We start from the raw sequence: 27541 nt of genomic DNA on the forward strand, positions 1-27541 counted from the left end.
TTGTGGATAATATCCTTGAAGCTAGCTGCCATGGTGTCATTCTCAAAAATTCGATGGTTCCTCTCATTCCACATTGTTGAAAATAACAGAATCTGACAGTTTGAGTACGTATCAACAACGCCTGGCTTTCAATTGCAAGTGAAAGGTTGAGTTTTTACCTTTTTTAAATTAGATTTTTAACTCTCTCAATCGTCGTTTTTTTTGCCTAGCTTGTTTTGCGTGGTACAGACATAGTGACTACTCTTCTGCCAAACAATTCTGCCTGCGCGGGACGTAATCGGTGCTCAAACTTTCAGCTGGAGTTGGAGATGCTGAATAGCGAGGGGTCGTCGCCGTCAACATGGAGGTTCAGCATGGAGCTCCTGTCTCACGTGCACACGTTGCGGGTTTTCCTCCTCCCATCTTCATCGCAAGTCCAGCCCGCGCAAGACTATACAAATTTCGAAGCGGCCTTACTCTCTGCTCCGCCTGCACTTTCTTGTTCCTGGAAGGCGGCCCGCGACGCTGCCGTCGATTCGCTTCGTCTCCCCCTCCCTGTCCTCCTCTTTGATTACTCCTCGCCCCCAAACATTTCTGCCCTCCTCGATTGCATCCAACTCACCGTCCACCTCCTCCCGCTTCCTTCACATCATCTTTATTCTTTCTCCTCACTCTCTCTCAATGACACCCCGTCCCCTGATGTTTTTGGAGCTGCCCATATTGCGAATCATTCAGAGTCTGACCCCTTCGACGATACCAAAGGGGCTTCGTGTGAAGATGAGGACACAACACATCAGATGGGTGGCACCATGAAAAGCTTGCGTTTCTCATCTTCTACAGAGAATGACACATGCTATGATGATTATTCTGGTCAGGGCTTTGAGCATGATTGTACCTATGGTACTCCACAGTCTCCATCACCTGGTGCTCATAATGATAGGTATGAGTGCAGCAGTAATGTGAATCAAGCAAACAAGGGCTTCGAGGACACACAACAAAGCCTTGAGTTTGATGGTGCTCATCTTGAAATTGGGCAAATTGCAAGTCCCTCGAGTACCAGTTGGGCCCGTGATAGAATTGAGATGAATAGAAAGGGTATAAGTCCAGACGTAAAGGAGGCTTGTCCAAACGTGATTCATTCTCATAGAAATGGCTATAATCTTGATCAGTTTCCACATGTGGAGCCATCATTGCGTTTTCAACCAGCTAAGGAAGAGAGAAAAACTCACAGGTGCGCCACTCAATGTATTGTTGGTGCAGTTGATCCTTCCAAAAATCCATTTATGTGTCAGCACACACAAGCTGCAAACAAACCATGTGACCAATGTGATAATCTTCCTAGCGACAACGTTGCTGTAGAGCACGGTTAGTTTTTGTTGCATATTGAAAGGGTGGTCATGCATGTCTGCTTCTACTTCCTAGTTTTGTTTTTCTGGTAAAATAGGCTCGAAGAGAGGGAAAGTAAAATCTGGTTGTGCCTGGCAATTAGATGTGTTTTTAATGTATCGTGGTGACATTGACTCTGTTAATTGTCTAGAAAAGCTACAGCTGATAAGTAAGTGGCTAAGCTGAACTAGATTTTTGTCAGACTTTGTTTTTGAAATTCAGTTGACATGACAGGTTGCAACTCTTTTGTGCTATGCACAAAGCCTCACTTTAGAATCTAGTGGCACCTTTTTCCAGAGAGGTTACTAATTTTTTGGATGCCAGGGTCTCAGGACTGTGCAGCGCAAGGGGCTGCTACTTTTGTCTGCAAGAATTGTTTGACTAAAGTCTCCAGAAAACCTGTCAGGTAATCCAGTGCTCCACAATGGTAGGTCTTATGTATGATTAATTCTGCTTTATTCTTCTGTCAGTCTTTCTTTTCTCACAGTATTCGAAAGCCTATAGTTGCTGAACTGGAGGTGTTAAAAATTGAATTTTTTTACTAGAGGCTTCTTTCTGGAGTATAAGGTAGCAGTACATTCGAACTTGAGGATGTTAAATATCCATTGGCCATTTCTATGAAGGTGTTTTTTTATTTTGCATTATTTATCCAGCTTGAAGGCTATGGCAGTGGTGATTATGTCCCCACTGTTACAGGCTTGGGTTTATTTGAGCCTTATAGGACTGTTTTTAGAAGTCTTGGTATAGAATTTACTAAAAGCAGAGGTACCAAGGTGTGCCATGACATGCTTCCTGGCAGAAAGATTTTCCTGAAGAGCTGCTCTTTTTTAGGTAGCCACAAAGCAGATCATACATATGAAGCAGTTGTTATTGTAGCAGGTGTGTGGGCAACTTTGGGAATTCCTGGGGCAGAGTGCTCTCTCTGTATCGTTTTTCCGTTGCTCTGTATGCATGACAGCATCTTCCCCCCCCTCTTCCCTCCACTTGTGCACACAGAGCTCACTATTTCTGCTGCGGTCTTGACATTGTATTAACAGCTCTGGTGCACCCAGCTGGTGTACGGGTGTGCCTGTGTATTTGTTATGGAAGGCCTTGCATACATTAAGTTATCACTTCTTGGCAATGAGGAGTACCACTGCAATTTCTGCGCTAGAGGGGGCTGTTTTATTGCTTTATGACTTTTGGACAGTCTGTGGAGTTTATGCATCCAATTCCTTGTGGAAGAAGATTTGGAAGAGTAGTGCTCCGTGAGATTTGTCATCATCCGGAAGGCGCATGATGCGGTTTCAATTTTGGTCAGCTCTAAAGACTTGTGAATGCAGCTGAGGAGAAGAGTGAGATTGGCAAGCAAGAGATGCCTTGCAGTGGTTTCAGCTGGGAAAAATATTTTGGTGCATGTTATCACTTTTACAACTCTTTGCATTCATTTATGTCGAAGGAAGAATTACGCCACTCTCCTCCCTTCACTTGGGATATATGCATACTTGTACGGCTAGTTGCTCCCAGGCATGCCACGCACACGCATTCGTATCTTTGAGTTGCATAAGGTCTGGGCCGGGGCCGGCTGCACATGATCCTTAGGCCCTAATTTTGGGCGTGCCATTTTCCATGTCGTGGGTCCTTCTAGATGGCTAGCCGACCTGGGATTATGGGCCTATATAGGCAGCCCCTGCGTCACTTATTGGATCACTCTGTTCAATGTTGTATCTGTTTAGGGCACCCCCATTGAGGGGGTCCCCCTCCCTTTGGTCACATCGGGCTGCTATGCCCTCTTCGTTTCCTCTGTGTCTCTTTGTCTGTCACAAATCGCTCAAGTGAGCCAGTGAAGACTTGGTGGGCTAGGGTTTCCCAGACCTAATCCTAACCAACTTGCATATCCCGACCGAGGGGCCTAAACTCTAGAAGCAGCAGAAGACAACGAAGTTCTCACCAACTTACAGATCCTCGTCGAGTGTTCCAAATAATTAAAGTTCCCAACCAACTTATTGGACCCCTGTTCGATGGGGCCCAAGTTACTAGAAGTAGTGCCAGACCCACACACACACACAAAAAGAAACCTTGCGAATTTAACTGATGACATGGCAGGATTGTACGGCTGATCTGTACGGCAGTTTTGCGAAACGCACTGGAAGCTGGTGATGTGGCACTATACGGAATTCCCAGATTTGCGCTGGCTGCTTTTATACCAGATGCTTTTGAACTGATGCTTTTCATGTACTGCGTTTGGGAAGGCTTTGGGCTTTTAAATACAAAGGGTGGGGGCTCTCTCCCGCGTCCTTGCGGGAGCTGGTACAGAGCAGAGCCACCTCTTGTGTATTGAGTTGAAGCAATATAAAGCAATACCGAAAGAGGCGCCATCGGTTGGGGCAAGTGCTCTCTTGGGTGGAACTCTGCCACTCCGCGTCTCATGTGTCGTGCATCTCTTTCGGTTGAATTGTTATTGAAGTGCTTAAAGTTTGTTCCATCTGTTTTCTTCCATTGGCATGTGTTGCCATTCTGTTACAATGGTATCAGAGCTCCAATCATGTGCCTTCTGAAAGCATACCGGTCCTACCAAGAATAGATAGAGCACAATGACGTATATGGATTCGGCAAAGTATCTGCAGTTTCTTCTCGACGAGCTTTGCGACATACTTTTGCGGCATCTTGAGTAGAATCTCCTGACGCCCCAAGTGGTCCCCCTCCTTTGGCACCAAAAAGTGCAAGAGCCTCTATCCGGCAACCTTCTAAGGCGTCTGTTCCGATTGGGGGAGTTTTTAGGAACATGGTGCATCCATGTGACCTTGACCTAGTGCATTGGCCTCTGCCATTGCCGTTGCCACTACCTCTCCCACCACCACAGCCACCTTGGTACAATGGTTGGAGCCCGTAGCAGAAGATGCAATGAAGACGAGAACTGGCTCGTGATCCGGTGGCACCTCGACTTCGATCTAGAACACCTGCAATGCCAAACACATGAACAAGGCACACCTGTGGAGAAGAGAGATCACTGAGGTAGAGAGAGACGGGACATCTGAGAGAGAGAGAGAGAGAGAGAGAGAGAGAGAGAGAGAGAGAGAGAGAGAGAGAGAGAGAGAGAGAGAGAGAGAGAGAGAGAGATCTGGGAAAGGCTCTCCATGCTGATAACAAGCCACTCATACAAGTGACCAAGGGTGGTCTGGCATAGAATCGACATGCCAACTGGATAGACTCGAGGTGCACACAACTACGACTGCTACTAACACTGCCAACTCCTCCTGCACACGAGTCTCCACATGTGCATCACCTCCAACATCCTTTGAGAGCATAGATAGATGTGGATCTGGATCTTGGATGAGAATTCCTGCCGCTGCATGACCATAAGGCCTATGAGAGGCCGCCGTGAGGGGCTGTAGGAGGATGACCAAACTCTACGCCTGCTGCCCACCAAAAACGCTAGCACTCGGTGCTGCGCTCTGGCTGGGGAAGGAAGAAAACGCTGGGCTGAGGTATAAACGCTAACCACGGAGCCTGTGCACACTAACTGCCTCCTATGCGCTTCCTACTCCATATATATTCAGTGTTCACATATGTTCAGGTCGGCCAGCTGTCCACCAGTCCCCACGACCTAGTAAATGGGAAAAATAGGGAAAAGTGAGCTCCGGAGGCCATCTAGGCAGTGGGAAAAATATTGCCAAGGCTGGGAAAATACCCCCAGCATGCAGGAGCGTAATGGCCATGGAACCAAGCCAAAACCCAAGGCTAAACACGGCTAGACACAACCCGACATGAGAAACCTACCTCACATGTCATGAGGACGTGGCAACTGCTAACCTTAGTTGTTGGTTTCTTTCCCTTGATTTTTGTTAAATTTCTGGGACCCCCTTTTTGAAGTTACAAATGGTCGGACATTGTATGGCCAGTGTGAAACGGCCGACGGGAAGGCCTTGCCGCCATGAGTTGGTCGGGCCAACCGGCACTGGAATCCGAGCAATAAAGTATGTCTAGGCTCTATTCAAAGTCATTTAGGCCCTGCGCGACACTTATAAGTTGGTGGGTACTAGGAAATTAACTCAAAGAGGCAAAGTGAACACATGGCGGCTCCAGGCCAGTTGGCATTGTAGATAGACAAGTTGGCTAAGGTTAGCCAAAGTGGGGTCACTAAGAGAAAATCACCCGATAACTTGGCTACATTGCATTTTTGGATGTGGTTCTAATAGTGATAGATAGTCAGATGACCAGTGGAAGTGCCATGTAAGCATCTCCTAAAATTTAGGGAACTGCTATTTTGGGCCATGAAATCTGTTCGCATCATTAGCTCCAGAATGACAAGGGGAACATTTTATTGCTTTGTGGCAAAATCAACTGATGCACCAGTTGAGATATTTTTAGGCTGGAACCCGAAAGCGAGGAAACTGCATGCAAAATGGGAGGAACCTTTTTGTCGCTTTCAACAATCTCAAAAGGTGCTTTGCCTGTAGATGAATGCACCGTATTATTGTACGCATACTCAAGCATAGGCAAATATTGTTCCCACTTGCCTTTATTATCTGACACATAGCATTTCAGCAGATCTGAGACAATAGAATTACCCTCTTCTGACTGTCCATCAGTTTGTGGATGAAACGAGAACTTGAGCGTAGTGCCCATGTTCTCAAACAATCCTCTCCAGAACAAACTGGTCATGCGAGGATCATGATCACTGATAATCGATTGTGGCATACCATGGTACTTAAACACATTGTACATAAACAAGCGTGCCATCTGATCAGATTTTATCTTCTTCCTCACATGGATAAATGGGCCTGCTTGCTGAACCTGCAAACAATGGTCCATATACCATCATTCCCTGTTGGCGTTCTTGGAAGATCAAAGATAAAGTCCATAGCAATACTTTCCCATGGCTTATCCGGAATCGGCAGTGGTTGTAACAACCCTGGGGCCTTTTGCTTGTCAAACTTGACCTTTTAGCAAACTATGTATGCTCGCACAAAGGCATTTACATCTCTGCTCAAGGGAGGCCAATAGAAGAATGTCTCTACCGCTTTACTTGTCGCATCCCTACATACGGTGGGACATGACTCTCTTCCATGACCTTATGTCGCAGTGGCCTAGTGACAAAGTCTGCCATGCATCATCATAAAACCATCTCTGAGGAGGTAGTGCTGGTGATGTTGCCCCTCTTGTAACTGTTTAAAGATCCTTGCAAAATTTTCATCAGCAGTATACTGCTCCTTCATGTCATCTAGCTCATGATGATAAGGAATTGACACAACTGAAATTTGTGGCTTTCTTGATAACGCATCAGCCACAACATTCTTCTTGCCTTCCACATGCATAATCTGAAAGTGGAACATGGAAGGTCTGATGATCTGTTTGGACAACAAAATCAACACCTAAGAGGTAGTGCTTCCAGCTAGAAAACGCATGAATCACGGCCAAGAGCTCTTTCTCATAGACTTGCATAGTCCTCTCTCGCCCTTGCAAAATTCGGCTTTCATAAGCTACTACCCGTCCATCTTGCATTAGCACTGCTCCGATGCTACTGTCACACGCGTCACACTGGACCACAAATGACTTCCTGAGATCTGGCAAAACAATTACTGGATCTGAAGTCAACTTTTCCTTTAAGAGACTAAAAGCTGAAATCTCTTTTTGGGTCCATCTGAAAGTGACCTCTTTCTTTTGCAAAGCGTGAAGAGGCGATGCTATCTCTGCAAAATTCCTGATAAACCTTCTATAGTAGGAACATAATCCCAAGAAGCTTTTGACATCGTGCACAGTGTTCAAGTCTGGCCATGTCTTAATAGCTTCGACCTTGCCGACAACGACAAGGGAAGAGACCGCTTCTTCTTCTCCTCTTTTGGGTTGCTCCTCCACGTCCAAGGCCTTCAAGGAGCACACCGCTCTGATACCATGTCAAAGTTGACGATGCGGAAGCATAGAGACCAAGGGGAGAGAGCACGAGAGAGAGAGAGAGAGAGAGAGAGAGAGAGAGAGAGAGAGAGAGAGAGAGAGAGAGAGAGAGAGAGAGAGAGAGTCTCCTGAACCAATCAACCTTGGCAATGAATAATTGATTGTGTATATAATGGAGGCAAGGGGTTGCTTATATAGCAATCCTAGTAAATTGCCCTACCAAAGACTTTGACAAATAAGTAAAATAAATACCTAAAAGCCAAACTAAATAATGGGATTACATTGGGCAGTTCACTTGAGATGCCTAAACTTTAATAGCGAAGCACTGTTGGGAATGCCGTGGATGTTGCGAATACATGGTGTGCTGGATGTCTTCAACAAAAAGATCACCCTTCAGCACAGGGGTAAAACTCATGTTTTGGATGTAAAGCTTAAATGGGAGTTTGTCTCTATTGTATCTGCTTCGGCTATCGCTTCTGTAATTAAGAATCATCTTTCTGCGTACTTGATTTTTGCACGTAATGTTTCAAATAGTTGTCACTCAAATTTATCTATGTTAGATAAAGAAAGGTCAGCATTTTTGCGAGAGTTTAATGACTGTGTTTCTGATTCATTACCGTCATAATTGCCGTCAGAGAGGCCTGAGGACCATGGGATAGATTTGGTGTTAGGGTGTAGCCCACCAAATAGGCCTCCCTGGGTTAGTGCGGCTCTGCAGAAAGAGATTATGGGCAAGGTTGAGGAGCTGTTAGAGAAGGGGCTGATTCAGCCTAGTTCTTCACCTTTTTGCTCCCTACAATTTTCAGCAGGATAGACCTTAAGAGTGGGTACCATCAGATTCGTATAAGGCCAGAGGATGTGCACAAGACTACGTTTAGAATGACATTTGGTCTTTATGAGTTCTTAGTGATGCCATTTTGTCTTCCAAATGCTCGTGCTACGTTCAATAGGATGATGGACCAGATTTTCCGCTCGCATCAAAACTTTGTTGGCACATTCTTTGATGACATGATAGTCTATTCGAAGAATGAAGAGGAGCATAGGCGTCACTTGACCATTGTGTTCGAAGAGCTGGGCAGGCATAGGTTACTTGTCAATCCTAAGAAGAGTGAATTCTTCTTGGAAGAGATCCACTTTCTTTGCCCCACAGTGTCCAAGGATATTGTCCAAAGGTGGAAGCTATTAAGACATGGCCAGACTTTAAGACCGTGCATGATGTCCAAAGCTTCTTGGGATTGTGCTCGTACTATAGAAGTTTGTTAGGAATTTTGCAGAGATAGCTTCACCTCTTTTGCAAAAGAAAGAGGTCACTTTCAGATGGAACCAAAAAGAGATTTCAGCTTTCAGTCTCTTAAAGGAAAAGTTGACTTTAGATCCCGTGATTGTTTTACCAGACCTTAGGAAGTCATTTGTGGTCGAGTGTGACATGTGTGGCAATAGCATTGGAGCAGTGCTAATGCAAGATGGATGGGTAGTAGCTTATGTTAGCAGAATTTTGCAAGGGCCAGAGAAGACTATGCAAATCTACGAGAAAGAGCTTTTGGCCGTGATTCATGCGCTTTCTAGTTGGAAGCACTACTTGTTAGGTGCTGATTTTGTTGTCCAAACAGATCATCAGACCTTGCGATACCTCTTGACAGTCAAAGCTATCCGAAAAGCATATGCGATGGACAAACATTCTCTGTATGTTCCACTTCCAGATTATGCATGTGGAAGGCAAGAAGAATGTGGTGGCTGATGCGTTATCAAGAAAGCCACAAATTTCAGCTGTGTCAATTCCTTATCATCATGAGCTTGATGACATCAAGGAACAATATGCTACTGATGAAGATTTTGCAAGGATCTTTGAACATTTGCAAGATGGGCAACGTCATGAGCACTACCTCCTCAAAGACGGTTTTATGATAATGCATGGCAGACTTTGTGTTACTAGGCCATTGCGACATAAGATCATGGTAGAAAGTCATGTCCCACCGTATGCAGGGCATTGTGGAATTGATGCGACAGTGAAAGTTGTAGAGACATTCTTTTATTGGCCTACTTTGAGGAGAGATGTGGATGCCTTTGTGCGAGCATGCATGATTTGCCAAAAGGTCAAGTTTGATAGGCAAAAGGCACTAGGGTTATTACAGCCACTGCCGCTTCCGGATAAGCCATGGGAAAGCATTGCTATGGATTTTATCTTTGATCTTCCAAGAACGCCGATAGGGAATGATGGTATATGGACCATTATTTGTAGGTTCAACAAGCAGACCCATTTTATTTCTGTCAGGAAGAAGATAAAATCTGACCAGATGGCACGGTTGTTCATGTACAATGTGCTTAAGTACCATGGTATGCCACAATTGATTGTCAATGATCGTGATCCTCGCATGACGAGTTTGTTTTGGAGAGGATTATTTGAGAACATGGACACTACGCTCAAGTTCTCGTCTTCGTTTCATCCACAAACTGATTGACAGCCAGAAGAGGCTAATTCTACTGTCTTGGATCTGCTGAAATGTTATTTGTCAGATAATAAGGGCAAGTGGGAATAGTATTTGCCTATGCTTCGTCCACAGGCAAGGCACCTTTTGAGATTGTTGAAGGTGGCAAAGAGGTTCCTCCCATTCATTTCGTCTTTCAAACATGCACTCAAACAAAATCACATGAGAGAGTGCACATAAATTAGATTCATTTTTGGGAATTCCCATTTCAAAGTTCTTCATTCATAAAGTCATAAAGCAGAATACTGCCAGCATATCAGTATCCGTGTAATCCAACGGAAAATCAGTGACTTTATTTCGTCTAGGTAATCTGTGACAAAGGAGCGGAGTAACTCCCCTCTTGTGCAGTCCCGTCTGCACCAGATTCAACCCTGCTGATCTGCGAGATCTCTCGGAATAGATGCAGCTAGACCGAAAGCCTCAAGGTAAAGTTCCAATATCTAAGGAGTATTTGATAGGTTCTCCTCCATCCACTTCGCATTCAATTGTGGATAGTTCTTGAACTTCACTAAGAACTGTCGTATCACTTTACCTTTCACTTTTCTTTCTTTGTGAGCCAAATATCTGTTCTAGAACGAATATCTCCTCGCTCTCTTTCACTTCAGGTTGCTCATCAGGCTCCCTGTCAAGTGGCACATCACCCTTAAAAGGTTTCAAGTGACTCACATAAAAACCATTGTGAATCTTCCAAGTATCTGGCAACTTCAATTTGAAGGATACATCATTTATCTTTTCTTGAATCTCGAAAGGGCAATAATATCTCATGCTTAGCTTTGGAAAAAGCCTCTCCTTTCCCTTTCTTTTCCTGAGGCGTGCCTTCTCAAATCGTAAGAGCATCCAATCATCTTCCTTCAATTGTAAGTCGCGTCGATGTTTATCAGCTGCCTTCTTATGCCGTGCTTGAGACTTCTTAAGGGCCTCGCGAACCTTGGCAAAAGCAGTGTCAAAACCTATCGTATATTGATCTGCTTCAAAAATCTTGTCTTTGGTGCTTAGAAATGGGGGAATTTTTTTAGCACTCTCAAATGGCGCCTTTCCCGTCGATGAATGAACCGTGTTGTTGTAGGCAAATTTCACAAAGGGAAAGTACTTTTCCCATTGAGTCTTCTGATCCGAAATGTAAGACTTCAATAAATTCAAAACCAATGAATTGGCTATCTCAAATTGCCTATCTATCTGTGGGTGGAATGAGGATGAGAACTACCACCGCGTGCCAATGTTCTCCCAAATTGCCCTTCAAAGCAAACTCATGAATCAAGGATCTCCGTCCGAGACTATAGACTGAGGCATGCCATGTCTCCGAAAAATCTGTGAGATGAATAGTCTCGCCAAATGGTCAAGCTTGACCGTCTTCTTCACCGGAATGAAGTGGGCTTGGAACGGAATTCAAAAATTGTTTGCGGATCCTTGAATCTGAGTACAGATGGGAAGAGGATTGAGAGCTCGTCTCTCAAATTTCCCTCACGGGAAGGAACAACCATCGAGTCTGAGAATTAGAACGGAGGGGTTTTCTCCGGTTCTTATGCTTGTAAAAAATATTCTCTCTAATAAAGGATTCTCTTTAAGGGGGGGGGGGGGCAGCCTGTCACACTCTGGGTGACGTGGATGCTATTGGTGCCCTAGAACGGAGGGGTTTTCTCTGGTTCTTATGCTTGTAAAAAATATTCTCTCTAATAAAGGATTCTCTTTAAAAGGGGGGGGGGGGGGCAGCCTGTCACACTCTGAGTGACGTGGATGCTATTGCTGCCCTGCACACACACACTTCTGCCTTGGCTGACGCGCAACAGTGACGTGGCGGCAGCGTATGAACACCTCCGTAAAATGCGGCGAAAGAAAAGCTGGCAGGCAGCGCACGATAAAGCAACAGTACGACATTTTTTTTTCTACGCAAACGCTGACTGGGAGTTTTTTTTACGCCAAGGCTTTTTAGAAGCTTTTGAAAGTTGCTTTATTTTTGTAAGCCTATTTTTGGGGCAGTTTTTTATGGACAGCTTTTGGGTCTCTGCTTTTGGCATCCCTTGTAACCTTTAAATAAGTGGGCAAGCTTCCCACTTCTCAGAGCATTTCGACGCAGAGTCTGAGAGTGAGCGCCTGCCTACTCTCTTGTACTTTGAACACAGATTAATACAAAAAGAAATACCGAAAGGGGCACCAGTCTTTGGGGCCAATATCTCTAGGCACGGAACTCCACCGGGCCAGTGTCGAATCAATTGTGAACTGTGAACTGTTTTGAAGTGATTATTTGTGGTGTCGCGGTAGATTCTCGACTTGGAGTGTCCAAGTTGTCTGTTATAGTGGTATTAGAGCTCGGCCGATTTCTCTCCTATGGGAAATCCGATCCTTTTTACGCGGCCCTGATGGCTTCAAGCAAAGATTAGTCGACTTCCTCTGCATCCAGAGATGCGGGAAGAGATCACAACGAAGATTCACTCGAGGAGTATGGCCCGCCTCGGCCTACTCAGGCGGAGATCGAAGAGATGGAGCGTCGACGATTGATCGGCGATGCAACAAAGATGATGCTTAATTTTGCAAAGGACCCAAAATTTGCAAAATATATGAGCGAGACCTCTTTTGATGAGGTGCACTCACAGTGGCGGCAGATCACAGAGCCACCCCTCAAACCGGCTCTTAAGAAACCTCCTACTCCCAAGATGTACACAGAGCAAGAATTGGAAGAGGTGGTTGATACACGAATTGCTCAGCTTTTTGACGTGCAGAACAAAGCTAAAAAGCACGACAAAAAGCAGAAGAAAGGTGCTGACTTCCTGTGTTATTTGGGTCATCAATCTACATTTGAATTCGCAAGAAAGCAGAAGAAACGTGTTCGATTTGAAGGAGTACCCAGTTCTTCTTCTTCATCTTCTTCTGATAGTTCTTCTAGCTCATTTGACTCGAGCGAAGGAGACAGGCAAAAAGAAAAGCTTTGGAAAGGGCAAGAAAAAAGGCAAAGAAGCCTAAATCTCGCCCCGTGGTTGACAGTTCTACAGAGGACTCCTCTTCAGATAGTTCGGACTCTGACGACAACAACTTTTACGCAAAGAAGAAGAATTTTTATAAAGCCAATCAGTACGACTTTTTGGAAGACAAAAGCAAGAAAGTCCGAGAGTTTAAGGAAGGTCGATAGTCAATTAAATTTGACACGTTTTTTGGTTATAGAGATGCTTCGAAGGCTTTGTCTTTTATACAGCAGTTCGACATCGCTTTCTCTGGAGGGCGTTACTCAGAGCACTCTAAGATTCGGAGAGTTGCCTCTTACTTTAAGGGGAATGCTCGAACTTGGTGGTCCACGCTTCTATTAAACAAGACAGCGCTAGTTAAATGACTGAAATTCAAAAGTCTTTTTATTTCTTCAAGGTTGACTCGAGAGTATGAACGTGACATACGAACTGCTTGGAACCATCTTCGGATGACCAAGAAGGATACAGTGGACGCTTATTCCGAAAGATTTTGGAGCTCTTTTCTACCCGCCTCTTCATTTAAGAAGATCTCATTCAAGGAACAGATTGAGCGGTTTACCTTGGGTCTTCCTACAGAGATCCGAGATCATTGCTTGGAACAAAAGTCAGCTTTCATTCAGGAGTTGATGAGTCATGCGAAACGGGGTTTTGCCATTCACTCGGGCAGTTTGACCTACCCCACAAATGAAATCATGACGCAAAGAGCCGAACAGACTTCGACAAATGAAAGTAGAAAGAGGAAGATGAATCCGGAAAAGAAAGAAAAGGATGCACGACCCAAACTTACTCCTCAAGAGAGGGCTCGCTACATAAAGGAGGGGAAGTGCTTTGGATGCGGGAAAACTGGGCATATCTCCGCGAAGTGCCCTAAAAAGGCACAGAAAGAACATAACGACAAGGACGATGAAAGGCCTGAGAGTTCGAGAACAGCTGAGGACCGTGAAAGAAAAGGCAAGATAACAATATGATTGGTTCTAGATTGCGTGGGTACTGATCCCAGCACGATGATGAGAGTACAGAACTTTGCCGACGAGCTTGGGGCAAAGTAAAAGACAAAGAAGCCCTGATCTTCTTTGATGGAGGAGCCAAGTCAAACTTCATTTCATCGGAATTGGCGGCACGGCTCGAGATCACTCCCGATCGGATGGGACGACTTACAGAGGCAGTTCTAGCGGAACCCGGCAGGGACGTAGCCATTACACCTGTCATTGGCAAACTTCGGTTGCATTGTCAGGGGTATTTGGGGCATGAGGACTTTTACATAATGCCTTTGGAAGGTTGTGATGTTCTCTTGGGAATTCCTTGGTACCATAAGAAAAACGCCGTGGTTGACTATCGGGCGAGGAAAGCGACTTTGACCACAGAGAAGGGCAGAACCATTGTACTCGATGTAAAACTTAAGGGCGAGTTTGTCCCTATTGTATCGGCTTCGGCCATTTTCAAATTAATGTAATCCAGTCTGTTTGTTTACTCGATCTTTTTGAAAGAGTTGAGTGATGAGGATAGGACAAATATGTCTGAACTTGATAAAGAACGTCAAGATTTCCTCCACTCTCATGTCGATTGCTTGTCAGAGGGCCTACTAGGCGAGTTACCACCCGCTCATCCTGAAGATCATACCATTGATCTGATAATTGGAAGCACACCACCGAAGCGGCCACCTTACCGTGTGAGCCGAGCCTAGAACGACGAAATTATAAACCAAGTGAAAGACCTCTTGGAAAAGAGTCTTGTTCTGCCAAGTACTTCAACGTACTGCTCTCCGGTGTTGTTGGTTTTGAAGAAAGACGGATCTTGGAGAATGTGCATCGATTATAGAGCTCTCAACAAAATCACCAACAAGAACAGATTTCTGATTCCTAGAATCAATGATATACTTGACTGACTTCAGGGATCATCGTGCTTTAGCAGGATCGACTTGAAAACTGGATATCATCAGATTCGAATCGCGCCGGGAGATGTCTACAAGACAGCCTTTCGAATGACTGTTGGATTATTTGAGTTTTTGGTGATGCCTTTTGGCTTAACCAATGCTCCTGCGACAGACGATGGACATGATTTTTTGAGAGTATAGACTATTTGTTGGCACTTTCTTTGACGATATCATTGTTTTCTCCAAGGATGAGGCAGAACATAGAGAACACCTGCTTGAAGTCTTTCAGGCATTACGAGATCACAAGTTAGTGATTAATGCGAAGAAAAGTGAATTTTTCCTACTAGAGATACACTTTTTGGGACACATTGTGTCAACAGGAGTGCAGATGGATCCGGCCAAGATAGAGACTATCCGTGATTGGCCCGATTTGAAGAATGTCCATGAAGTTAGAAGCTTCTTGGGATTGTGTTCGTACTACAGGTGATTCATTAGAAAGTTTGCAGAGGTTGCTTCCCCTTTGCATATCTTGACATAGAAAGGAGTCCCTTTCTCGTGGGGACCCATAGAGGTGAGTGCCTTTTAGACTTTGAAATAGAAATTGACTACGGGACCAGTTTTGACTTTGCTGGACTTGCAGAAGTCATTTGAAGTATATTGTGATGCTTGTGGTCGTAGTTTGGGTGCGGTCTTAATGCAAGAAGGCCATGTCATTGCTTACGAGAGCCGATTGTTCTCAAGACCAGAATTGATAGCACAGATTTATGAGAAAGAGCTTTTGGTGGTTATCCTTGCTCTTGCTCATTGGCGGCATTACCTACTCGGAGCGGATTTTATTGTCTGTACAGACCATCAGAGTTTGCGCTACTTCTCGTCACCGAAGCAACTATCGGGAAAGCGGATGCGGTGGGCGAACATCTTGTCATAGTTTCACTTCCAGATTGTCCATGTTCAGGGACAGAAGAATTTGGTGGTAGATGCTTTGTCTCGGAAGCCATTGATTCTGGCTATTTCCGCGATACACCATAGGAGCTTCGAGGATATGGTCGATCAGTATGCCATAGATACAAATTTTGCAGACATTTTCACACGGATACGGGATAGAGAGACAGTAGCGGGATATTCCATTCGGGATGGCTACTTGATGAGGAAAACCATGTTGTGCGTTACACAGCCGTTGAGGGAAAAGGTTATGACCGAATGCCATTGTCCACCTTTTACGGGTCACCGCGGCATTGTTACCACCTCGAAAGGGGTAGAGAGAGACTTCTTTTGGCCGAGACTCAAGAAGGATGTGGACGAGTTTGTGCGCAGTTGCTTGGTATGCCAGAAGCTCAAGTTTGACAGGCATAAAGCATAGGGATTGTTACAGCCTTTGTCCATACCCACTCGCCCCTGGGAAAGTATTGCAATGGATTTCATTTTTGATCTCCCGAGAACACAGAGTGGTCACGATGGTATCTGTCTGGACTGTTATTGACAGAATTAGCAAACATGCTCATTTGATTCCAATGAAGAAAACAGTCAAGCCGGATCACTTAGTGAGACTGTTTGTGGCCCGGTTTTCAGATTACATGGCATGCTCGAGACAATTGTCTCCGACAGGGACCCCAGATTCACGAGTTTGCTTTGGAAGGCAATTTGGGAGAAGATTGGTACGTGGTTGGAGTTCTTGTCATCTTTCCACCCGTAGACTGACGGGCAATCTGAGATTGCCAATTCAGTGGTTTTAGATTTATTGAAGTCTTACATCTCAGATCAGAAGATTCAATGGGAAAAGTATCTACCTTTGGTGGAACTTGCCTACAACAACACGATACACTCTTCGACGGGGAGGCGCCATTTGAGATTATTGAAAGCACGAAAGATAAGATTTTTGAAGCCGATGAGTACATGCGCGACTTGGACACGACTTTTGCCAAGGTCCGCGAGGCTTTGCAAAAATCTCAGGAAAGACAGAAAAAGGCAGCGGATCGCCACCGTCGGGATTTGAAATTGAAGGAGAATGATTGGGTGCTCTTACGTTTTGAGAAGGCACGCCTGAGAAAGAAGAAGGGAAAGGAGAGGCTTTTTCCAAAGCTTAGTATGAGATACTACAGACCTTTCCAGATCTCCGAAAAGATCAATGATGTCTCCTTCCGACTGGAACTGCCTGACACTTGGAGGATTCACAATGCATTTCATGTAAGTCTCTTGAAAACTTTTAAAGGTGATGTGCTTGAAGATGGGGAGCCTGATGAGCAACCCGAAGTGGAAGAAAACGAGGAGATCCTTGTTCCTGAACAGATTTTGGCACATAAAGAAAGAAAGAATAAGGGTAAAGTGAGAAGGCGGTTCTTGGTTAAATTCAAGAACTATCATGCATTGGATGCGAAGTGGATGGAGGAGGAGGACCTAGTAGATACTCAGATTTTGAACCTTTACCTTGGAGCTTTTGGTTTAGCATGGTCTATTCCAAATGGAACCGAGAATTCAGCTTGGCCGGAGATCTGGTGCAGTGGGTTTGCACAAGAGGGGAGTTACTCTGCTCCTTTGTCAATAGATGCCTCGATTTTTGAATACCTAGAGTCACTGATGTCTCTTTGAGCTTCAGGGATACTGAGAGCTAACAGTATTTTGCTGTATGACTCTTTATGAAATGGAATTCATGAAGATATGAAATTTTTGTTCGTGACTTGTTTAAGTGCATGAACTGATAGACGAAATGACTGCAACATTTTGGTCTGAATGATCTCGATAGACATGATTTGGAATAGGGGTTAGTCAATTGGGCATCAATGAGGTCTTGAGTGATCTAGATGCGATTGCTAATTGCATTGCCGATAAATCATGGTCTGAGATCCGAATGAATGTTGAATGTGATTTGTCATGTGATGTCTAGTGATGTAGTGTGATGTCATGTGATGTGCCTGTTGATTGGTACATGTGCTAGATGTGTCTTCCTAGTACGTCGGGACTAACAACCAGTGTCTGCTAAGGTAGTTTATGGTTTCTGTCTGTTTTGCACGCGTAATCCAGGGCGATTTCAATCTTTTCAAGAGGGGGGTATGTCACAATCTAGGTGACATGGATGCTACTGCTGCCCTGCACATACACACTTCTGCCCTGGCTGGCTGACTCGTAGCAGTGACGTGGCAGCGTACGAACACCTCCGTAAAATGCGGCGCAAGAAAAGCTGGTAGGCAGCGTACGATAAAGCAACAGTACGGCATTTTTTTTTCTACGCAAACGTTGGCTGGGAGTTTTTTTTACGCTAAGGCTTTTTAGAGCTTTTGAAAGTTGCTTTATTTTTGTAAGCCTATTTTTGGGGCAGTTTTTTATCGACAGCTTTTGGGGCTCTGCTTTTGGTATCCCTTGTAACTTTTAAATAAGTGAGCAGGCTTCTCACTTCTCAAAGCATCTGGACGTAGAGTCTGAGAGTGAGCGCCTACCTACTCTCTTGTACTTTGAACACAGATTAATACAAAAAGAAATATCAGAAGGGGCGCCAGTCTTTGGGGCCAATTTCTCTAGGCAAGGAACTCCGTCGGGCCAGTGTCGAATCAATTGTGAACTGTGAACTGTTTTGAAGTGATTATTTGTGGTGTCGCGGTAGATTCTCGACTTGGAGTGTCCAAGTCTGTTACACAGCCCATCTTCTAGTCCCAAATACTGTGTCAAACTTCTCCTTCCAACTCTGTTTAGTTGAAAGATTATTAATCTCAGCTTGTTGATTATTCGTGTGCGCTCCCGTTTGTGACAACTTCTACAGCCTTTACCCATACCCTCCTGCCCTTGGGAAAGCATTGCTATGGATTTCATTTTTTATCTTCCCAAGACCCAAAGTGGACATGATGGGATTTGGACAGTCATGGACACAGAATTCCCAAGCGTAGGCCGAGGCCTTCTTGCTTCTCCTTTGCGATGTAGTACCTGCAAACACACAAACAAGGAAAGCAATTGGTATGGCGAATCCACAATTGATACGTGTCGCTCTTTGCACGGAAAAAAGGCGAACTCCGTGTGATGACACCTCTTGATCTCTTATAGGCTCTTGCCGGGTAGACTATGGCTACTAGCGCCGGTACCGTCGCCTGTCTGAGAGAGGGAACGGGTTGCTTTTATAGGCTCCCACACCTGACAAGAATAGCCGGTGTGGAGCCGGCGGGAATAGAGCAAGAGTGGGAGGAGTGTGCGGGCTGTTTTTGGTGCAAGTAGAGAGATCGCAGTATGCTTTTTTATTCAGCCGTAAGAAGCCAGCCCTGGTATTTTAATAAGTTTTGGCTTTTATTTAAATGGGTTACCCACTTATTAAGTGGGTTGCCGGTCACTTAATTTAAAAAAATGTGAACCTGGTCAAAACTCCATAAAACTCAGAGTTGAAAATCGATGCTATACAATCACATTCCAGGCGTCCTCGAATGCAGTTCTCAGGCACAGATGCAATGCAAACATGGATTCCTTGCAGGAGAGTATTTGCTCTTCGCGGAAAACACTTAAAAATATTCCGCTTTTAAGGAAAAGCCTCTCAGAACCATCTTTATTCTTGTGCTTGCGTTTTTACGCGTATTCCTCTTTCCAGTTCAGGTTTCCTGCCAGACTAACGAGATATTCCCTTTGCGATGCTCCCGTCATCCCATTCCGTTTGGGAATACCAGTGGAATGTAGATCCTTGGCAATGATTGCCAACTCCATCATCCGTTGAAGGGTGTCATGTGGGTACACCTTCATGCTCTTCCGATGGGGTGGTTGAAGGCCTGCTTCAAACTTTCACATTTTTTCCTCGTTGGAAATCTTCATGAAAGGCGTAACTTTCAGAAGAACCTACCAAAACTTGTCAACATAAGCCGTGACTTTCTCTTGTTCCCTCTGGCGAGCCAGTCCCATTCCTTCCGAATGTCCTTCTCGAAATCAAGTGGAAGAAATTGTTCATAAAATTCAGCTTTGAATTGAGCCCATGTTTTGGCTTATATACCTTCTAGAATTTTGGCTAACCACCAGTTGCTTGCAGTCTCCTTGAGATGCATCCCAACATGACGCAACTTGGATTTTTCAGTGAAGTTTCTGTTGGCAAAAGAAACTTCAAACTGCTTGATGAAAGACTGTGACTCAGAGATATCTCTCCGTCTTGTGTAGTTGTCAAACTTCACATCCTTGTCACCGTATTTGAAAATCCGCATCTTGCGGGTTATCCCTCTTAAACTGGGGCTTCTCTTTAGTATTATATAGGGAAGTAGTTGGAGTTTTCTTCTTGGGAGAAGATTTAGATATTGTATGAGAAGTAGATGTAGTAGTATAGTTAGGAGAGTATGATGGAGAAGAGATAGAGACATCTTCACTTTCGTTAAGCAGAGGAAGTTCTTTTTCCAGGCCCTTGCTCTTGGAAGGCCGTTTGTCCTGATCCGGAGATCCCTTGTGCGTTTCGGCACCTCTTTCCGCACCATCCCCCTGCGGGTGTTGCTTCCATTGGCAGGATTTTCTTGACGCTCATCGGCATTCGTTCCTTGCGGCTTCTTGATCTCGTCCAAAACCTTTTGGACAGCCGGGAATGAAATAAGCTGTTGCAATTCTGCGAGTTTAGCTCGCACTTGCTGAAGTTCGTCTTCAACGGTTCTTCCGTGGCTCGTCATGGTTCTGCCCGTTCCTTCTCTATCCACTGTCACAAACGAGAGTGCACACGAATAATCAACAAGCTGAAAATAAATAATCTTTCAACTAAGAGATTTGAAGGAGAAGTTCAACACAGTATTTGGGACCAGAAGATGGGCTTGTCCCCCCCCCCCCTAAAGAGAATCCTTTATTAGAAAGAATCTTTTTTACAAGCACAAGAATTGGAGAAAACCCCTTAATTCTAATTCTCAGACTCGATGGTCGTTCCTTCTCGTGAGGGAATCCGATAGACGAGCTCTCAATCCTTTTCCCGTCTGTACTCGGAGCAAGGTGGAAAGGTATGTAGTGTATGACATGTTCTAGGTATGTACGGAACGTACTACTGTACAGAACCACCTTTCAGGTACGTAATAGGTACGTACCATTTGTAAAAAACTCATGTTTTAGTGAAAAACCCATAGCCTCATAAACAAATTTACATTACAAATGCTGAAAATGAACATATTGACAATTGGACATAAAACTCAAATGCCTCAAGCCTCAATGATAAATCATAAAAGCAAGTTCAACTACAAGCATACTGTCTCTGGCGTCAGCCAAAAGCCGGCACTGTAAATCCAATACAAACTAAAACAAAACAATGAAACACAGGTACAACCGTCCAAACTCAACTACAAGCATAATATCTATGGCATCAGCCCCAGAGAGAAGCCGGCACTGTATATGCCATATAAACTGAAACAAAATAATGAAACACAATAAAAGCAGACAATAAAAGTCTACTGCTCTCCAAAGCATGCACATAGGCTATTAGGCGGCATGCCTATAGCCTAAAAAGTCTGTGTCAGATGCCGAAGATGAATCGTCGGTAGAGAGCATGCCCCCATCATCAAGGACATTGCCCTCTTCTTCAAACTCTGGCTCAACAACAGTGGCATCTGGAACAAGCACCTCTGCACCGCTAGCCTCCTCAGAGAAACCAGCAATCTCTGTGTGAATGAGCTGGACTGCTTCATTTGCTCGTGTGTGAAAGGAGCGAATATGAAGCTTCCCCAAACGAATACTCTCTCGTCTCACAGTGTCTGGGTCTGGAAGCGTTGGTCGTAGAGGAATGCTGAGAGCTCGTGCACGTGATCTAGTCACACGACGATCCACACTCTCAAGCTCTCTATGCAGCTCTTTGAGAATCGCCTCGTGCTTGTCTCTAATCTGTTGGTCAATCTCCTTTGGAGCAGGATCATCTATCATCTTGAGCTGTGTCACATCCACCTGTTGAAGAGTAAAATAAATGGCAGTGAACAAAAAAGTTATAATATGTGTTTATGGAAGCAGCCATACGCTGAAATCATTTACCTGTTTGGGTTGCCCCAAAGATTGGTAACTCCGCATGAGCCTCATGTTAGCCCTACAAAACACCAACTTTTCCAATTGAGAAGTGCTAAGGCGATTTTGAATCTTCGTGTGAATGAGAGAGTAAGAGCTCCAATTGCGCTCACATGCTCCAGCCGAGCAATCCTATGCGCGGAATTAAGTAAGTGGAATTTATGGTCGTGTTATAATATAAAGATGAAAAAGTATAATGTTAAATGGACTCTTACTTGAGAAAGAACACGAAGAGCTTGGCGTGAGAGGTTAGGAAGACCAACCCTCCCATAAGAGTGCCACCACGTCAAAGGAAACTTTGTGGCTTCCTTCCTCGAGGCTACTGCCCTCGTAAAAGAAGCGCCGATGCCGTTCATGTAGTTGGTGAAATCTATCTGAAGCTAATCATCCTCTGACAACATGATTCCAACATACTCAGATTGTTTTGTGCTGAGGAAGGTATCACTCAATAGCTGTGGCGACCTGTAGAGAGGATGAAGCATGGCGGCCATCACATGGATGGGACGGCTCATGAAAGTCCGTCGTCTCTCCACACACTCCAATATATCGGATCGGCTGAAAATTGAGTTGAGCATAGCAATTAGAGTCCATAGTGTACACTTAATCATTGATAGATAGTATCATAGCAGTACATAAAGGGGGAACCTCTTACCGATTAGCAGCCAACAAGGAGCATTTAGAGATATGGTCTTTCATCTGCAAAAACAGATGAAAGACTAGACCCAAGGTCAATCCCTCCATATCCGTAAGTCGAAGGAGGACGTACACAGGCTTAAGTGCCACTGAAAGAGCATGCACCTCCTGCCAAAAACTCTCATCAAGGATCCGCTTTTTGCAAGTGCTTTGTAGTCTCCTCCTGGGAATTAGACATGTGCCGCCATTTGGGGGATCCACAATTGTCTGAAGGAGTGGATCTCTAAGCTTGTAGAGCCTCTATAAAACCAAGTAAGTGTACGCAAACATGGTTTTGGAAGAGCGCATCATATCCGAAGTGCTATGGTTGCGAAAAATAGCAAGAGCCTGATGCTTTTTGCGGAAGAACGTGGTGACCTTTGTAGCATCTGCAACAATGGGCTGCACCCATGAAAGTTTCCCAATATCCTCCCCACATTATCTGTCACCACTTGCACAACATTCTCCTTGCCAACCTCCTCTATCGCTGCTTTGATGTGACCATATATAAACTCAGCTATGATCTTCTCCCCTGCTTTTCTTGCATCCAGAGCAAGCAAGAAATAGGTGCCCAAACAAGAGGACATAAGAATATTTATTATGTGGCGTCTGCGAATGTCGGCCCAATTATCTGAGATAATGGTGCATCCAAACTCCTTCCATCCTGCTTTCACTGGAGTAAGTGCTTTTCAATTAAGGCCTTTTGCTCATCTAACATGGTGGTCCACATCTTGGTGTAATCAAGACCCGTCCATGTGTTAGTAGGCCCAGCATGTGCAATTGCTTTTACCATTCTTTTCCATTGATCTGTGCGCAAAACATTGGAAGATATGTTGCATTCAATAAGAGTGCGACATATCTCCATTTGTGCCACCCTCTGACACTCTTTAGTCCAAGCTTGCGAAGAGATGCGACGAGGCAAAGTGGTCTGCTTTGGTTTGTCAGATGTACCTCTATCATGTGGCAAGAGGTCGTCATCATCGTCGCCAACACGTGCCCTCTTCTTGCCAGCAGGGGGGTGCGTGGAAAACCTTTCCTGACCTGTGTCTGCGTACCCAGACTCTCCAAGTCTCCAACAAAAGCATCGTGTAAAGCATCCTGCATGCTGGGAGTACCTTGCGCCGTAGGTGCACCTCTTGGAAAATACTCCTCAATGAGTTGCTCCCTCAAGGGCTTTGGTAATTTATCACATGCACCAATCTAATCAGTGCACCCAATGTCGGTCAAGTGCCTCTTGACTCGCGTTATGGTACTCGTGTGGTGGATCCCGCAATACTTACATTTCTATAAGCGCGTGCCGGAACCTTGCTGGGAAGCGGTCGTGACTACGCTTAACACATTAGTGTGGAGCTGCCAGTTGGGGTTGGTCTTCAGGTACAAGTCTCTGTACTCTTGTCTGTGAACTTCTCTGCACTCTGTGACTCTATTGCTCTCTGGAAATGGAAATCGTTATGCGCAGTGAGTATAAAGCATTGCAACCCTTGGCTATTAGCCTTCCAGACCACCCAAAAGCCCAAAATGGCTTTACCGATTCGCCCAAATTGTCTGCTGCCACCGTACGGAACCGTACCGTACGGAAAGGCTCCGTACGTACGTACATATGCAACCTTGACTCGGAGTCGAGGCTCCGCAGACTATTTCCGAATTCCGTTCCCGGAATTCCCAAGCTTAGGTCGAGGCCTTCCCGCTTCTCCTTTGCAATGAAGTACCTGCAAACACACAAACAAGGGACAACAATTCGTATGGCGAATCCAAAATTGATACCTGTCGCTCTTTGCACGGAAAAAAGCGAACTCCGTGTGATGACGCCTCTTGATCTCTTGTAGGCTCTTATTGGGTAGACTCTGGCTACTAGCGCTGGTACCTCCGCCTGTCTCAGAGAGGGAACAGGTTGCTTTTATAAGCTCCCGCACGTGGCAGGAATAGCCGGTGTGGAGCTGGCGGGAATAGAGCAGGAGTGGGAGGAGTGTGCGGGCTGTTTTTGACGCAAGGAGAGAGGTCGCAATATGTTTTTTTATTAGCCATAAGAAGCCAGCGTTGGTATTTTAATTGGTTTTGGCTCTTATTTAAATGGGCTGCCCACTTATTAAGCGGGCGGCCGGTCACTTATTTAAAAAAAATGTGAACCTGGTTAAAACTCCATAAAACTCAGTGAGTTGAAAATAGATGCTGTTATCACATTCCAAGCGTCCTCGGATGCAGTTCTTAGGCACAGATGCAATGCAAACACGGATTCCTTGCGGGAGAGTATCTGCTCGTCGCGGAAAACACTTAAAAATATTCCGCTTTTAAGGAAAAGCCTCTCAGAACCCATCTTTATTCTTGTGCTTGCGTCTTTACGCGTATTCCTCTTTCTAGTTCGGGTTTCCCGCCAGACCAACGAAATATTCCCTTCCCAATGCTCTCGTCTCCCCATCACGTGAGGCATCATGAATATTTGTTTCCCGGTCTCTCCTACTGAACTAACGGTAGAACCCCTTCCCGATGTTTAATGTCACCCATCACCCATCACCCATCATATGACACATCAGAGTTGCCCATTCCTGATGGCTTTTAATACTTCCTGTAGATCTATAGTTCCTAACCTTACAGTTCAAGTGCACACATTTAAATATTCTAATTTCAATAGAAAGAAATAACTCAAAAGAAAAAGAAAATAGTCCATTTAGCAACAGAAGTCTTGGTGCCTTATGCCTATCAAACTTGACCTTTTGGCATACCAAGCAACTGCGAACAAACTCGTCCACATCCTTTTTGAGCCTCGCCCAGTAAAAGTAACGCTCAACACCCTTCAAGGTGGTATCTATGTTGCGATGGCCTGAAAAAGGTGGACAATGGCACTCTGTCAAAACCTTTTTCCTCAAAGACTGCGTAACACACAACATTGTTTTCCGCATCAAATAGCCGTCCTGTAAGGAATAACCTGCAATTGTCTCCCCACTTTGTATCCGGTGAAAGATGTCTGCAAAGTGAGGATTAGTGGCGTACTGATCTACCATATCCCCGAAGCTTCGATGATGTATCGCGGAAATAGCGAGAACAAAGGGCTTTTGAGACAATGCATCTGCCTTAAATTTTAAGTTCTTGTGTCCCCGAACATGGACTATCTGAAAGTGAAATTGTGACAAGATGTTAGCCCGTCGCATCTGCTTTTCCGAAAGTTGCTTCCGGGACAAGAAGTAGCGCGCCGAGAGAGAGAGAGAGAGAGAGAGAGAGAGAGAGAGAGAGAGAGAGAGAGAGAGAGCATGTACACTCCCAATGAGTGGCTCATATTAAGGGCAACTTACATATATATACTCGAGGTCTGTGAAGATAGTGAAGTCGGCTGTGTAACAACCTGTGGATGTTTTGAGTGGTCCGATAGGTTCATTAAGCATGCTAAGATGATAGTTCTCTCTCTCTCTCTTTCATTCTTCATCATGTATTTGTTGTCCTTAAAATTTGCTGATTCAAGGCCTTTCTTTTGGCTGACTGTTGACATGAGCACGGCATAATTGTAGAATTCTTTAAAATACAGGAGTTTTGTGCAACTACCCTGTTTTGATTGGCGAGAGGTTGCGGAGAATTGGTTTGGAGCTTGCTGTTGCTCCTTTGGTTCTGCAGCAGAGATGCTCAGTGTAAGCTTTGAGAGAATTCTCCAGTTACGGCCTGGAAAATGCCTTGTGGGCCCTTCAACATTTTATGTGGATTTTTCTGACGTAACGGTAAAGGAAGAATCAGGTTTATCAAGCGACGAAAGAAACACTAGACAGAGCACTACTACTCATTTCCTGGCTTTTGGTGATGGATTCATGGTATGGGAAAATCAACAATCTAAGGTCATCAATTGGTTTCCTGTACGCTGTACAAGCTGTGCCTCTCTCATAGGGGCTTATCCTCATACTTCTAGTCATTGTGGTTCATCAAAAGAAGGATTGCACTTATTCCGATGTCAAGTAATAACCTGCCACAAAGATGCCACTTTCGACAATGAGACTTACAGGTAAGTCATGCAATTAAAAACTTCCAAAATTATTTTTCTTCAATTTGTACACAAGGGTCTAGGAAACTTTTGAAGTTGTAAGAAGCTGTGTGTGTGTGTGTGTCCCCCTCTCAGAGAGAGAGAGAGAGAGAGAGAGAGAGAGAGAGAGAGAGAGTTTTAACGTCTGGCCTATGAGACAAATCAAATATACATGTGTGTATGTCCTCCATCTATCGGAAAAGACAAAACAATCCAAACTGGTATAAAATAAGGATAATGATAAAAACCTTGGTTTGTGATGGGATCCGGGGGGGGGGGGGGGGGGGGATGGAGCTCTAGTACTCATAGTCACAAGGGACGCGGAACGGGAGACGGGGCTCAAATGGATTTTTTTAGTGTAAAAAAGAGGGCGGGACGGCAAGTGGGGACAGGAAGCCCAAAAATGGGCGTCCCCTGTGACTATGCTAGTACTAGGGGTATGTGCATGTAGTACAACCATGCAAATGCATCAAGCTAGCTAGCTCCATCTTGTGCCAATAGGAGGATGTAATATGTGGTACTTGGGAGGATCCTGAGCAAGGGCTGCTTGGATGAACGCAGCTTGGGTGAGCCATCATCTGGGCTCGTCTCTCCTCAGCAGCTTGACGCACTCGGGTTTGGATCTCCTCAATTTGTCTTCGGTGAAGTCATGGGGCTCGACATCCAGTAACACGTGGGCGTCGTCTGGCTTGGCTCGTCTCAGCCTGTTGGAGAGTCACTCCCCTCGATGGATGTGGGAGTGGAGGGGGTGTGGTCCTCTGGAAAAAATCTGTAAGCTGCGACTGTCCCCCCCCTCTGTGTTTGTGTAGGCGACTGTAGAAATGTATCTCTATGCCTCTGTATCTTCTGCAGGTAGCACCCAACTGTCTCTGATCTCAAGAGTGCGTGATCTCGTAGAGGGTAGGCTGCCCACTGAAAAGTGACTCGTATCTGCCTCTAGTATCATCATAAGCTCTGCATATGCAAACAAAGTGCTCCTCACTCTCCTCCTCCTCTCGGCATACTCGGCATACTCTCTCCTCCCTGGGAATGTCATGAGCGCGCTCCACCTCTATCTCTAGCGTGTGTGATGATACTATGAGCTGACCAATTGCCACTCGTGAGCTGTGTGGTATGCAGATATTCATATAGCGTGGTCACTTTATGGACTTGTCCTCCAGTATGGTAAGGAAATGATCTTTGTAGTGACACATCTTTTGCTGAAGGGGAGATGCGATCCAAGTCTGTTTTATATATAGTTTCCAGAGATCCTATCGGAGCACTATGTTTCTCTCATTGCGTGAGAGATGAACCTGGGGTGATTCAGGGTCATACTGGAAAGGTGGCAGGCTCTCAAGATCAA

The 27541-nt window shown here is 45.0% G+C and overlaps 1 protein-coding gene across 1 annotated transcript in view; it reads left to right on the forward strand.

The window, feature by feature from the left end:
- The first annotated feature begins 231 nt into the window (after window positions 1-231).
- Window positions 232-27541, forward strand: part of LOC147458485 (HECT-like ubiquitin-conjugating enzyme (E2)-binding protein) — a 66301-nt gene continuing 38991 nt past the window's right edge. The window contains exons 1-3 of the mRNA XM_086513122.1: window positions 232-1344; window positions 1690-1771; window positions 25717-26181. Coding sequence (XP_086369248.1) covers window positions 309-1344; window positions 1690-1771; window positions 25717-26181 — 1583 coding nt within the window. The 5' untranslated portion in view covers window positions 232-308. The remainder of the gene's footprint in view (window positions 1345-1689; window positions 1772-25716; window positions 26182-27541) is intronic.

Source organism: Adiantum capillus-veneris, chromosome 5 (assembly GCF_014529385.1).
Source record: "Adiantum capillus-veneris isolate H3 chromosome 5, ASM1452938v2, whole genome shotgun sequence".
Taxonomy (NCBI): Eukaryota; Viridiplantae; Streptophyta; class Polypodiopsida; order Polypodiales; family Pteridaceae; genus Adiantum; species Adiantum capillus-veneris.